Below are 14,081 nucleotides of genomic sequence, written 5' to 3' on the forward strand. Positions count from 1 at the left end.
TTGTGACCGACCATAGGCTAGTAGAGTTATGACGGACTTTTCTTTTTTTTTTTTGTGGGGGTGCGGTGGCGCAGTGGGTTAGACCTTGGTCCTGCTGTCCGGTGGGTCTGGGGTTCGAGTCCCGCTTGGGGTGCCTTGCGACGGACTGGCGTCCCGTCCTGGGTGTGTCCCCTCCCCCTCCGGCCTTACGCCCTGTGTTACCGGGTAGGCTCCGGTTCCCCGTGACCCCGTATGGGACAAGCGGTTCTGAAAATGTGTGTGTGTGTGTGTGTTTTCTTTTTTGTGTATCACTTCAGAGTATGAATATTAGCGGACGTTTTGTCTATCTTGGAGCAAATGAGTCCTGTGTCACTAATTCTCTGCATTCCTCTTCTTCTCAGATAGACAAAATCATGGATCTGATTGGAGCCGGGATTGAATTCTCCAGAGACGAGTCTCTCAGGGCCACAGGTATGTCTCAGCAGCACTACAGGCGCTGGGTGGCATTACATCTTCCCAGTACTTTTATATACTGTCAGCATATAGTACACACACACACACACACACACACACACACACACACACACACACACACACTGCAGAGTGAGATTGACATGTCCTACATGGTGTCATATGCAAAGTAGTATCATCCTCACAGTCAAACAACCAAGGTTCAAATCTCAGGTCCTGCTGTGGTACCCTTGAGAAAGTTCTTGCCCTTAATAGCTCTGGTAAAATGGTTCTGCTATGAAAAGGGGTGGTACAGCAAGTAGTGTTTCTGTCTCACAGCATCTGGGTGGTGTGAGAGGACATGGGTTCCATCCCCGCTCAGTCTGTGTAGAGTTTGTATGTTCTCCCTGTGTTTGCGTGGGTTTCCTCACACAGTCCAAAGACATGCTGTTCAGGTGGATTGATGACTCACCCATAGTGTGAGAGTGACAGCGAGGGTGTGTGTGTTCCACTGATGTATGGATGAGTGTCCCATTGTAAGTAGTGTATCTGGCAGTGTAAGTCACCTTGGTAAATAAGGTGTCTGGGCTGATAACACTATACAGAGTTCACTGAAAATTGCTTTGGAGAAAGTTTCTGATTAATAAATTAATGTAAAAGTGGGTTAAGCATTACAGTACTAATGATAATGCTGATGACATATTTATAATAGGCGAACAAAGTCTGAAAGTCACAAAAAAGGAAGGAAAACTTCTGAAGCAATGTACTGTGAAAAGTACTAATGTACTGTATATCAGCTGATCTATCATGTTTGTTGACACATGTTGTTTGCTTTTTTTAATCATGGCACTGGGAGAACAAGAACAAGTACTAGCAGTGTAAGTCACCTTGGTGAATAAGGTGTGTGGGCTGATAACACTACATACAGTTCACTGAAAGTTGCTTTGGAGAATAGTAAACACACACACACATTTTCAGAACCGCTTGTCCCATACGGGGTCGCAGGGAACCAGAGCCTACCCGGCAACACAGGGAGTAAGGCCGGAGGGGGAGGGGACACACCCAGGACGGGGCGCCAGTCCGTCGCAAGGCACCCCAAGCGAGACTTGAACCCCAGACCCACTGGAAAGCAGGACCTGGTCCAACCCACTGCGCCACCGCACCCCCTCGTGGAGAATAGTAGTGTCTGCAAAATAAATGTAAATGTAAGAAGCAGACTAAGTAAAACTAAGTTGTATATTTATTTTTACATAAAAAATAATACATAAAAGAATTAAATATACAACATAGTCTTGCTGAGTCTGCTTCTTGTTCTACCAGTTCTTCCAATTTCCATCTTCTTGGACCAGTTCGTTTTCTTTAATTTGCAATAAGTGCTGCACAACGATTAACTGATTGTATTGTACATAAATCACATCTCTGCAAAATCACACATTAATACACACCAATGATGTTCAATTCATATTACTCTAAAATATAAAGTGTAACTGTCTCACTTCATAACCTTCAGTTAACTTCATCTTCTCTGAATTTATTTCAATGTGCTGCTATCCACAGAGTTCTGTCTGACTTCCTTTCAGTTCGTGCTGTGTTCATTTAGCACTGTTTCTTGTGTACATTGTCACTGTTTCTTGTGTTTGTCACTGGTTTTAGCGAGTAACTAACTGTTTTCGCTCAGTGATACATGTCTGTAACTGTATGTAGAAAGTGTGCATTCACATACCGTAGTACACTCATTTCACATGGGGTTTTATGACTTCACAGTTTTAATGCAGGAATATTCAGTGTTCTTTATCACAGTTTTTGGTTCTTTTGCTGTTTTGGTGTCTGTACGCTGTGTGTACACTCTGCTCTGTTACACATACAGTCAAGGTACTGAAGCACAAGGCTACAGGCATTCCTTCCAACACCAGTATACACAGTCAGCTGTACGTATGATGTATAGGAGCACAGACACAGCATTCACAGTCATCAATTTGGTTGATCCAGTGAACTTCTTACTGGTAACACCATACACACCACAGGGAAGAGCCTGCAGACAGACCACATCAGCTGTGATACATTAACCCTAAAACATATCCGCCTTCAGTGAAGGAATATTTCATTCTGCAGGAAACTTTTTGTGAAATGTAAACGACTACTTGGCACAGAATTTACTTCATTCAGTTAATTTCTCTATGTAGCCAAGATGTGGGTATGGAGTAAGAAATCATTCTGTTTTTTTTCAGCACCATGCCTTCCCTATTCCTTGATTTTGTGCTCTGCTTCTTAAAGTTGATCATCCCTGACTGTGGAGAAAGGAGGCCACAGGGAAGGACTGACTTCAGCTCAGCTCCGCTTCGATGTATCAGCCTATCCTGTCCAATTTGATTCCATCGTTCTCACTTCTGTCTCATTCGCTCATGTCCCGGTTCGCGTTGCATCAGCCGCCAAGCGCAAGTGACCTGTTGGGTTTCATTGGTGCATCAATTAGCCTAGTGGAATTTCAGTGGCACTTCATTGTCATACAGAACAAAGGAGGACTGATGGAGGAGTTCAGAGTGTGTTTACACCACACACTCCATCATTTACAATGAGCAGTGGTATCAAGCACACAAAAAACTCCAGTTTGACAGCTGTTTGGGAGGTTCAGCACGTTTCCTCCCTGAATAACTGCCTAAAAAACATTTGAGTGGGTGAACATGGTAATACTTAGTAATAATGAATGAACTGTTGGGTACTTTTGGATGTATTTTCCTGTAAATGCCCGTAATGCTCAATGTTTCATTTGATCACTAAAAACATTATGCCAGTTTACTTTATTTAAATTATGTGGCTCATGAGCAGACAAGATCTGTTAAAAAAAAACACGAAAAACCTGAGGTGACAACACTCACAATGTATTATTAATATATTTTAGTGTATTATGATACATATACGGGGGTGCGGTGGCGCAGCAGGTTTGGCGGGGGCCTCTTCTCTGGTGGGTCTGGGGTTTGAGTCCTGCTTGGGGTGCCTTGCAACAGACTGACATGCCATCCTGGGAGTGTCCCCTCCAGCATTGTACCCCATATTGCCAGATTAGGCTCTGGTTTTCTGCAACCTGCTCGGGACAAGCAGCTTCAGCCAGTATGTGTGAGATACTATATGTTGCACACATTTCATAAAATGTATTAAGTAGCCATTTATGACTTAACCCAAAATTTTCTGAAGTGCCATGGACATTTCAGTCTTCTTTATTTATTTGTATTACGAAACTGATAATTCAATAACTTCTTAGTTTTTCTTTGGCTTTTTGCTGAAAAAACATAAACTTACAATGTAAGCTATTAAGATTAGTTGCTGGTTTTGTCTTGTTACTGGACCTTGATATTCCAAGTTTTGAAGTAACATTTGTTTTGCTTTTTCTGATGAAACCTTTGGTACATGGATTAGGATCACTAGAGCACTTTTTCTGCCTTTTGTCAAAGTGCTGCAGAGATCCCAGAACTAATATAAAAACTGCAATGGCCACAGAACATCAGAAAATTTTTTGTTGCTCAAGCAGTGGGTAGCATAGTGGTTAGAGCAGCTATCTTTTGACCTGAAGGTCACAGGTTTGATTTTTACCCCGTGCTCTAGTACCCTTGAGCAAGGTACTTTCCCCAAAATTCTCCAGTAAAAAATTACTCAGCTGTATAAATGGGTAGATAGTTGTAAGTTACTTTGTAGAAAAGTGTCAGCTAAATGAATAAATGTAAATTATTAAATGTTAAAAGATGGTAAGACTCAGAGGACAGACCAGGTCTATTCTGAAATGACAGTGTTGGTTTACCTAGTTACCCCTGTGATCAAGTCAGGAATCAAGCTGATAACCACCAAAAACTGTTACTCCCATTGTAGTAGCTCCTGTTCCTTTGCTCTGCATTTTTGTGCTTTCACTCTCAGTCTTCTACTTTGTTGAACAGAATTAAATGAAATTAGGTTTAATGTAATTTCATAACTAGAGTAACAAGGAAAAATTGAAGGCCTTGTCTGAATGACCCACAAATGTCCATCCCTCTATGTCTGGAGGCATGTACCCCACTGGTGTCTGAGTCCTGCCTTCAACTGCCAATGGGCTACAGAGTGATGTAGTTCCATACCGCAGTAACCAGTTCTGCGCCAGGTGCTCAGGAGGACACTGCTCCACTGTTCTCTTGTTGTTCACCTTCAGGTGGTTGCAGTCAGATGTGTGAAAACACAAACACAATAATCTCTGTTTGGACCCCATCGGTGATGTTTGACAGGTTACGCTTAGACAGTGGTGACTGGCTGTTTAAAGACAACTTATTTATAATGGAGTTGCCCTTTTGCATAATGTATAATTTGGAGTTGAAAATTGTGGCAGTCTTGTCAGGAGAAACAGACTTTATGTATTCTACTTGACAGGAACACAATTTGTTATATCAGCATAATAATCTAAAGCTTTTTTGCCCTCTTTCCAATGACCATGTGATGAGGAAGAGAAAGAGTTGCTTTCCGTTGTGTTCAGCGCTGCCGGGAAGCTGGAGATTATAAAGAGATTATAAGGACTGTTCCTCCGTGTGTGTTGACAACTCTGACTCATTTTGTTCATGAAGCTGACAGCAGCACCCGTTGCTTCCGGAGGATAAGGAGACGATCACCCCTGAGTGTTGCAGTGCAGTGCATGATGCTGCTTGGGCTTCAGCACCCCCTATCCCCCAGACACACCCACAGCTCATGGCCAACAGCATCAACCCTTGGTGCCATGGTATTACAGACCTTTCCTGTCATTGATAGACTTTAAGAAGCCTCCTTAATCCCCCAGAGCTCCAAGAAGCTGTGGCAAAGCCCTTCCCACCCGTTTGATTGCAGGGATGAACGCTTCTGTGGCCTCCCATCCCCCACTCCATATCTTTTTTTTAATGCATGAAGTTCAGCTGTTAAGGCTCGCCCGAAGCTGAGCTCCACTCGCTAACCTAGAGTTATCAAAGCAGAGCTCTGCTTCTGCCGTATCCTGCACTCAACGGTCTGCAACCCATGTAACACACCCCATGTAAACAACCTTGGTACAATTCTTAAAGGGACAGTTCAGCTCTTGAGTCCAGCTTTGACTTTAATTTCTGTGGAATCAGCAGATCGGACTTACACGGGGGTTGGATAATGAGCTTATGATGAATTACAGAGTAATCATATGCGAGAAACTGAAACACTTCGGTCTGAACACTTTGAACCAGGAATACATGTCAGAGAGATTCAGTGAATTAATGAGCTGAGTTTCCAGCTCTTTTGTAAGTGTTTCGATGCTGCCGTATGTTGGGTAATATGGCTTATTGAAATCCGGAACCAGCGTCAAAGCTTCTGGCCTGAAAACTGGGCTTGTCTGAGTCCGCTCCGGTCGTGGCAGTCTGCAGGGTCCTGTTTGGACCTGGTTCTGCCCAGCAGCTGTCCACCAGCACCGACCAGGCACCTTGACCCAGTTAAACAGCTGCCAAACTGGGCCAGTCCCACCCCCATCCACACCCAGGAGCACAGAGCCCTCTCACACAGTAATTAGGTGCTGATTTCCTGTGTGATACCGGCGTCCCAGTTGGATGGGAGGGCTGTGTCTATCTGGTACTTAGATATTGACGCAGCAGTAAGGAAGTGTCACATCTCAAAGCCCCACCCATACCTTCTCCATCTTTGCCTTTTCTGTCTTTTCCAGTCCTTTTCTCTTTCGCTCCGACATTTTCCCCTATGTGTACAATATTTCACAGCCACTCAACTATTATATAAAAACATAAATAGTAGTGCAGATGAGTGAAGTCATGGAGTTAAGAAGCGGTGCTGTCAGCTCAGCACAATTGTCACAACAAAAGGTCATTTCAAGTCCCAGGGCCTGAGGAGTCATTGGAGTCATTGGACAGTCTAATAATGGCCGTTTCTACGAATGAATTCAGGTGGCACTCCTTCCAACAGCACAGCTGGACCAATCTTTTACTACAGGTGCTCCTCTGGTTAAACAGGGTAATCTTCAGAGGGTGTTCCATGATGTCTAATAGTTTGTTCAGAGCCCCTGTCTTTACCACAACCCTCAGTGAATACAGAATAGCTTCCAGCATGGAGCCCACCCTCCTGATTCATTTATTTAATCTGTCAGCATCACATGTGGCAAAGCCGCTGGCCCAGCCTACACCTGCATCCAAAATACACCAGCTGCAATAGGCTGGTATAATATTTGCAGAAGTGACCTAGTCCTCCAAAGGGTCTGAGGCTCCTCAAAAACTCAAGGCGACTCCAGCCTTTCCTGTGTGCAGCCTCAGTGGTCCATTTCAACCTGCTGTCCAGACGAACTCCCAGCACCACAGATCCATCTCAGTATAAAGTAATTTGTACGACAAAGATAAATCCATCATCAGAATATTCCAGTTTCAGAGACAGGAGGATATCAATGTAAAAAATGTTCGCCATTGATTTTAGATTAAATGAAAAATTGAGTTATTTTAAAGGAGGGGGGTATTATTCATTCATTTTTAAACTGATGTCAAGTTGAATATTCAACGTCATTGCATTATTCATCTAGTAGTACATTTTTACAGATCATATTTTTATCCCAAAGAGCCCACACTTATTACTTCATACCTTTGGAAACTTATTTGAGCAGTGTGTGTTCAGTGCCTTTCTCAAAAGCTGTTCTCATCCAAGTGTTTTAATGAAGTTCATTTCCTTAATTGTGCTCCTGCTGTTGGTGACACTGAAAGACAAAATACGTCTATTTCTGCCTGCAAACACCTGGACTTCGGTAAACTGCACCTGGTACCTCTTGCAAGGAACAAGATCCTTGTCTAACACAGTGACTAGCAAGTTTCCAGAATGTTAGGCTTTTATATGAGGAAGAGCTAAGCTGAGTGTCTGGTATTATGGTTGACAGCTGACAATGTCCTGTTTTTTTGAAGTACTTCGGCTTTTTGTTTTCGAAATGATGTGATTGGGTGTTATGAGCTGAAAAATACAGTAACTTGGCTCAGTTCAAGCTGTGGACTCTGGGACTGCCTGTCAGTCTGCACTCGTTGCACAGCACAGCTCTCAAAGCTTCCCTCCATAGGGCTGTGATCAGGTCTGAAGCCCTGGATGTCCTTGCTGGACACCACCTTCTACTGTTAGAAGGACAAAGAACAAAAACTATGAAATTGTAGTTTATTCACAATGTGACTGTAAAGTCTTCCGTAGGTTTCCGTTCATTCACTCCCATTTCATTTCAGGGTTCCTGGGATACTTTTCAAAGTCCAGCTGGCATTTGGTGTGCTGCTGCAGGCTCTGGTTTCTTGGCCTCCAGCTCCTCACTGTGGTGTCCTTCTCGCTAGTTCTTATCATTGCAGAGGGTAGTGGAGCGACTGGGTGAGCGAGCCAGAGAGAGAACGTGAGAGAGGGAGAAGGAGGCGGGGGGGAAGGGAGGGATAGGGGTCTGTTGCATGGAGCAGGAGCCTTCGCTCCTTCAGACAATGAACAGTAGCCCTGCAGTGAGAGGGAGAGAGAGACCAGGGGGGAGGGAGAGAGTGAATGAGAGGGAGAAGGGGGAGGCTGAATTCAGCAGTAGCACAACGGTCCGTGCAGGACAACGGAAGGACAATGCCTTTGGTTCTGTGATTTTGTGAAATGCACCACAAGCAGGACCACGTGAGCAGCAGCAACGGAGGTGTGAGCCAGGGAGACGTACGGAGTACAGTGACTTGTGCCTGAGGAAAAGGGGGGCAAGAGGGAGCACCAGCGCTGGTTCAGGAGGTTTCGGGGGGTGTGTGGGTGACGTAGCCTCTCATTTCCAGGAGACCGCAGGGGCACTCTACCAGGGTGACGAGGTCCTCTCGGGACACACACATCCCATATCGGAAGAAACTCTGCATACCTCTGGACTAGCTGCATGGGATCCTCAGATGTGTCGGGAGTCTCATCACTTTGCATCTGGTGGGATAAAGCAAGAAAAGGAACTGGCTCATTTTTGCATGGAATTGGAAGAAATCGCTCTTCAATGTCACTTCTGCTCAGTTTCCTAACCCTGTGCAATGACTCTGTAGCTGTTCCATGTCTGCTGATGCAGACTGACCTCGGATCTCAATAACAAAAGGGCGGGACAGCGTTCTCACAAATGGGACAGGGCAGATTATGTATCTTCACAAAGGAAACAAAAGTATTTTGCCTTTGATTTTATTGAAAGGGTGCACCAGCTATCTAATTGTTCCAACAGAGAAAACTGATTTAAGAAAAGCGGCAGATTCTCAGGTTCTCGGGGAATTAAATATATTTACATCACTCACTATGCAGGTAGAATATTAATCTAATTATGTCAGCTATGAATGCCTTATACTTTGACTTGCTTTGTTATACTTCCAACTTTGCTTGAAGAACGGCCCATCATATTTGTTTGTGTTCTGTTGGCATTGGAGACAGCTGATGAGCTGAAGATCAAGAAGGATCGTATAGTCAAGCAGGTTGGATATTCATTAGAGATTGTTGACAGTGGCTCATGACATTGTGCTTGCCAATGATGTTGAAATACCTGCTCCATTGCCCAGCTGGGTGAGTCTCAGCTGCATGCAAGTGAAGGATCAAGCATAAGAAGGATAAGCCACGCGGGCCTTCTTTTCCTCCCTAATTAGTCAGCCGCTTCTTCTGGATGTTCTTCATCATCCAAGAATCCAATTCTCCTAGGTAGACGTGTGTGAAGAGTGCTGCTCAAATCTCCTCCTGAAAATTCTCTTGAAGAAAAGCATGACCTTAGCTACACTTCCTCTCATTCTGAAGAAAGGAAGTGAATTGTAGCTCAATCAATCTCCTCTATCTAGACTGCGTCCCATCTCAAAGTTGGAGAATTTGTGGGATTAGGCAGTGACTACTTTGAAAGCAGACAGAACTGGTGTATGAATACCTTTCCTTGAGAAAAGCAGAGAAGGACTCAGTTGCTGCAGTTGTATGCGTGAAGGATGTTGCACTGTTTCATTCTGCTGGGGGCAGTGGCAAACCAGTCAAACCACTACAAATCTCAACCTCTCCCCCCAGCTCACTGACTTGGCTTCTTGTACTGACTGGAAGTGAGCATTTTGTTCCCAACCTCTTTCCTTCCATTCCACCCTTGTGGATTACCTCGAATAAGGTGTAGGTAGTTGGGACCCCCCCAAACCACGGGAGGCTCCAACCCTCGGCTTCCGCCAGGAACACTGTCGCCTCTGACCTGCTGCCCCTGTGCCCGGCTCCGCTGGCCGAGGATGATGTGGCAGTGCCATGTCTCGTCCTCGGAATGTCGCTGCTACCGGCTGGATGGCTTCTCCCTGCTGAAGCGCCTCCCTCTCTCGGCAGGTGGTGCCGGTGCACGCGCCCTGGACCAGCCGGTGGGTGACTGGCTGGAGCATGTGGGGCTGCCACAGTATGAGAGTAAGCTGCTGCTCAACGGCTTTGATGACCTACGCTTCATGGTGAGTTGCCTCCCTGTCACTTTCATGTCCAGCTTGATGCAGAACCATTTTTTGGCTTTACTGTTGAGTGCTGCATGTAAATGGCCTCAAACTGCACTGCGTTCCTATTCCCTTTAAGTGATGCTCATTTAGAGGTCTTGGGAACGTCATGGGAAACTAAATTCACCTTCTGCACCATTTTTTAGGATATATTTTGACTTAAAATGGATGGAAGCTATCAATGGTACCTTCTTTATTCTTTGGGAAGCTTTTCTTAGTTGCAGTCTTGCCTGACGCCCCCTTGTTCGTAACATTGAGCTAATTAGCACAAGAGGCTTTAACTGGCACTAGATTCAGCAAGTTTAATTTGGCATTTTATAAGGCAGCAGCCAGATTGTATTAAAACTTCTCAGAGACCGTCTCATTATCAGAATCAGAATCAGCTTTATTGGCCAAGTATACCTGAGCATACAAGATATTTGTTTCCGGTTTAGAGCAAACCTAGTGCACATTCACACATACTGGCTACATACACACATACTGGACTAGACATAGACTAATACAAACATGATTACAGATAGCACATGACAGTTAGTAGTGCAGCAGACAAGAACACAGTACAATGCAGACAGAACACAACAAATGACAGAAACACAAGACCATGCAAACGTAACACGACTAAATGACCAAGCATAGAAAACAGTACGCATTGGCCTGTAACATAAAGTAACATTATAGTGCAGTGATTGTCAGTTGGTTGTCAAAATGTTTCAAGAGCATAACATGGACAAAAGGCAACTTAAACCGTCAAATTATCCCAGCTGTTTAGTGAGGTTCTCCTGCTTTCCATAGATGTAAGAAGAAAAGAGCAGGGACATGTCCCCCATTGTTCAGACAAGACAATACGCCTCCCCACTGTTTTTGTGCATAACTTCATTAAGTAGTACTGCCAATATTTTTGGTCTCCCAATACTGATGAGTTGTCCTGATCTGTCCTGTCTCATCCTAGTGTTTGACATGGTCCGGCCATGCCATTAAGTTTAAGGATGTGATAATATAGTAATGTTGACTTTATATACTTTGATTTAAAATTATTCAGTTATAACTTAACAGTCGATATATCCGTTTCCCTTTTCATGACAACATACGTAGTCTGATAAGATATACTATAAATTTTGTGTAGCTTCTATATTTTTTTTTTACTGGTTTTCTAGCTGTTGATGGAAAGTGTGTGACATTTACAGAGGTTTATGTGATGTTAATGTTTATGACAGTTTTTGAGTTGAATTTATAATTAGTAAAGCAGTCATTGCTACGATATCTTCTCAATACCTCCATCTTTTTAAGGTCAGTTTGATTGGTTCTTTTGTATGCTGTGAAATAGATGTCCTAAACTCTAAACCAGTGATTGCTTTGGGTCAATGTGTCTGTATTCCTCAGTCAGCTTCTGAATAAATTATCTGTATCCGTATATAACTGCTGAAAGTCAGCTGCCAAGTAAAGGTCGCAGTGCTCAGCATGGCAGTCCGCAGTGTTCGCTAAGCAAGGGTACATAGCAGCAAGGGACTGAAGGAATTGTGGGTTGTCCTATGCATTGTTCGATAGGGGCTCTTAAGGCTACATAAGTACACACACACACACACACACACACACACACATTGTCTGAAACCTCTTGTCCCAAGCGGGGTCGAGGCAAGCCGGAGTCTAACCTGACAGCACAGGGCGTAAGGCTGGAGGGGGAGGGGACACACCCAGGACAGGACGCCAATCCGTCACAAGGCACCACAAGCGGGACTCAAACCCCAGACCCACCAGAGAGCAGGTCCTGGCCAAACCCGCTGCACCACTGCACACCCCTGCTACATAAGTAGAGTTTTTTTTTATTTCTAATAAACAACATTATATAACACGGTAGATTTTAATATAAGCACCAGGCAAATTGATTAGTTTGACTGTAGCTGTGTGTACTTAGGGTTAAAACCTTTCCCATGACTTCAAAATTAGCCAGTGGTGCCCAACAGTTCAGAAACAAACAAAATTGCCCAAATTAGTCTTGGACCATTCTCAATGTACAAACAAAAGTGCTTGTTTAGTCTCTCACTGCCTGGAAACAATGAAGCTCTAGCAAAGAACCAGGCTCCGATCTTACCTAGTTGAATGCCTTTGTTGCAACTTTTTCATCTGTTCTGTGCTAATTTACAATGACAAGAATTCCTTCAACTTTTTCACGGGGCAAATACCCCTTCATAAAGGTGGATAATTTACTCGAGCAAAGCAGGGTTGGGACCTTGCTTTAAAATATTACAACAGTGGCAAGAATGGGAGTGAAACCAAAAATCTGCTCACCAAAAAAGCAAACCAAAAAGTCCATGCTCTTCGATGCAACAGTAGCCAAAACGCTACTTAGTATATCCTGTCAAAGTTGGCGCCAAAGTTTCATTTCTTAATATAAAATCTCAAAATCTGCTCCAGACAACAACTTTTTGCTTAATCCAATCAAGACAGTAAAATCGTTATTGCTTGTGATATAAAGTGCATTATGAAAAGATGCAGCACGTATCACAGTGGTTAAGGACACAAACTGTAAAAGTTGACGGTTGAAGGCCCATTCCATACTGCTGCTATTGGAGGATGTGTTAACCTTAAATTACATAACACATATTTTGTGTTATGTATTTTTGCTAGGGCTGAAGGAATGGTGCATCCTGCTGTCATTTCAGCAGTGAAGGAATATGTAGTTTCTCTCTTTTTTCCCCATCAGCCTTTCTCAGGCAATCGCACCCTGACAGCACTCAGTGCAGTGGATTAGTAATGGCTCAGCTTTTAGTGTTCTTGAACTTTCTCACTTAGCCTTTATCTTGTCACAGCTGTTAGTGTACTACAAATTATTTGAATATTGTATCATGGCCATATTGTGTAAGAAGGCTCTTACTGCTGGACAGCGGTTGTTTTTGATTCGATTGTGATACATCTGTGTATAAAACTGCCCCACGTGCAGGATTAATAATGGATAATTATTATAGTGAAAGATATCATCTTTACACACAACAGTTCTCTCTTCTAGAGCTGCTCATTTTTTTACCTGTAAGGTTATCTCCATCCCCTGACTGCCCCATTGCTGATTTATTGCTATTCCAACAGGGCAAGAACTTGAGTTTGAGATCATTTGCATCTTAATGAACAAAAGAAGTGGTAGGCAGGAGGTTGCTGAGCACCTGGCTGCCCTCCTCAACAGGCTCTAGGGTAAATCCAAATGTTCTTTTTCCATATAAGTTTGAACCTGTGAGGTCTTTGGTCGTGTTTCCATGCAAAAAGGAAAGAGATGTTTTCATCCCTCCAAAGCACAACTTAGCCATCTCCTTTGCTGCAGATATAAGGGCCACTGAGCAATTCCCTCTCAACTGAATCACTGTCCTCTTGCAATCTGCCTGCACTAACTAACCAACCAGTTTCAATAACCGTTTGTCCCAAGCAGGGTCGCGGGGATTTGGAACCTATCCTGGAAACATTGGACACAAGGCTGAAGGGGCAGTTTGGGAGGGAACACCCTGGATGGGACAATCCATCGCAGGGTTGCAACTGGTTACCCAGACGCACAGCCGGGTGGATGTACTAGAGCAATTGCAGGGCAAGCACCTTGCTCAAGAGTACCACAGTCGGAGGCGGGGATCAAACTGGCAGTCTTCAGAGACAAAGGCAGCTGCTCCAACCATGACACCACCAGCCACCCTTCCTGCATTAAATGCATCTTAAAACTGGTTGTGATGTCACCCCTGTAGGTACACACCAGGCTTTTAAAAGTAGGTTTCTTCTTAAAGATGTCCGTTTATCTTGACTCACCAGCTAAAATCTTTTCCCTTGTAGGACAACACTTTAAATAGTGTGCCAGTGGAGGATATACGCGTTTATCTCCCTTTTTATCACCTTCAACCCACTTGGATGGTGGTAATTGTCTGGATTTGTTCATTATCCAAGCACTAAAAGTGAGCCATTGACAGCAGTGCCTGCAATGGAAGATTGTACTTTGGGCTTTTCAGTATTTCACCAGTCACAGGTCTTGCCGGAATCCCGGTTTGTGTGTGTTCTTTCCATTCTCCATCTACTTCTATTTCCTTCCTTACAGCTGTGGACAGCACAAAAAAAAAAAAAAAACACACACACTCTCTCTTTCTCTCCCAAACGCACAGAACATGCCTTGTAATGGACTGCAAGGTCAGGCGAATATTGTAGAATGTGAATTCTGCATTGATTAACTTTAGGATC

The 14,081-nt window shown here is 43.9% G+C and overlaps 1 protein-coding gene across 3 annotated transcripts in view; it reads left to right on the forward strand.

Moving 5' to 3' along the window:
• The window catches only part of anks1ab (ankyrin repeat and sterile alpha motif domain containing 1Ab), a 46,272-nt gene that overhangs the window by 11,990 nt on the left and 20,201 nt on the right, over positions 1 to 14,081 (forward strand). For 2 of the 3 annotated variants that reach the window (XM_018725664.2, XM_018725663.2), the window contains exons 2-3: positions 381 to 450; positions 9,724 to 9,839. In XM_018725664.2, the coding sequence (XP_018581180.2) occupies positions 381 to 450; positions 9,724 to 9,839 (186 nt within the window). The remainder of the gene's footprint in view (positions 1 to 380; positions 451 to 9,723; positions 9,840 to 14,081) is intronic. The other variant, XM_018725665.2, reaches the window with a different exon arrangement.

Source organism: Scleropages formosus, chromosome 22 (assembly GCF_900964775.1).
Source record: "Scleropages formosus chromosome 22, fSclFor1.1, whole genome shotgun sequence".
In the NCBI taxonomy this organism is placed as follows: Eukaryota; Metazoa; Chordata; class Actinopteri; order Osteoglossiformes; family Osteoglossidae; genus Scleropages; species Scleropages formosus.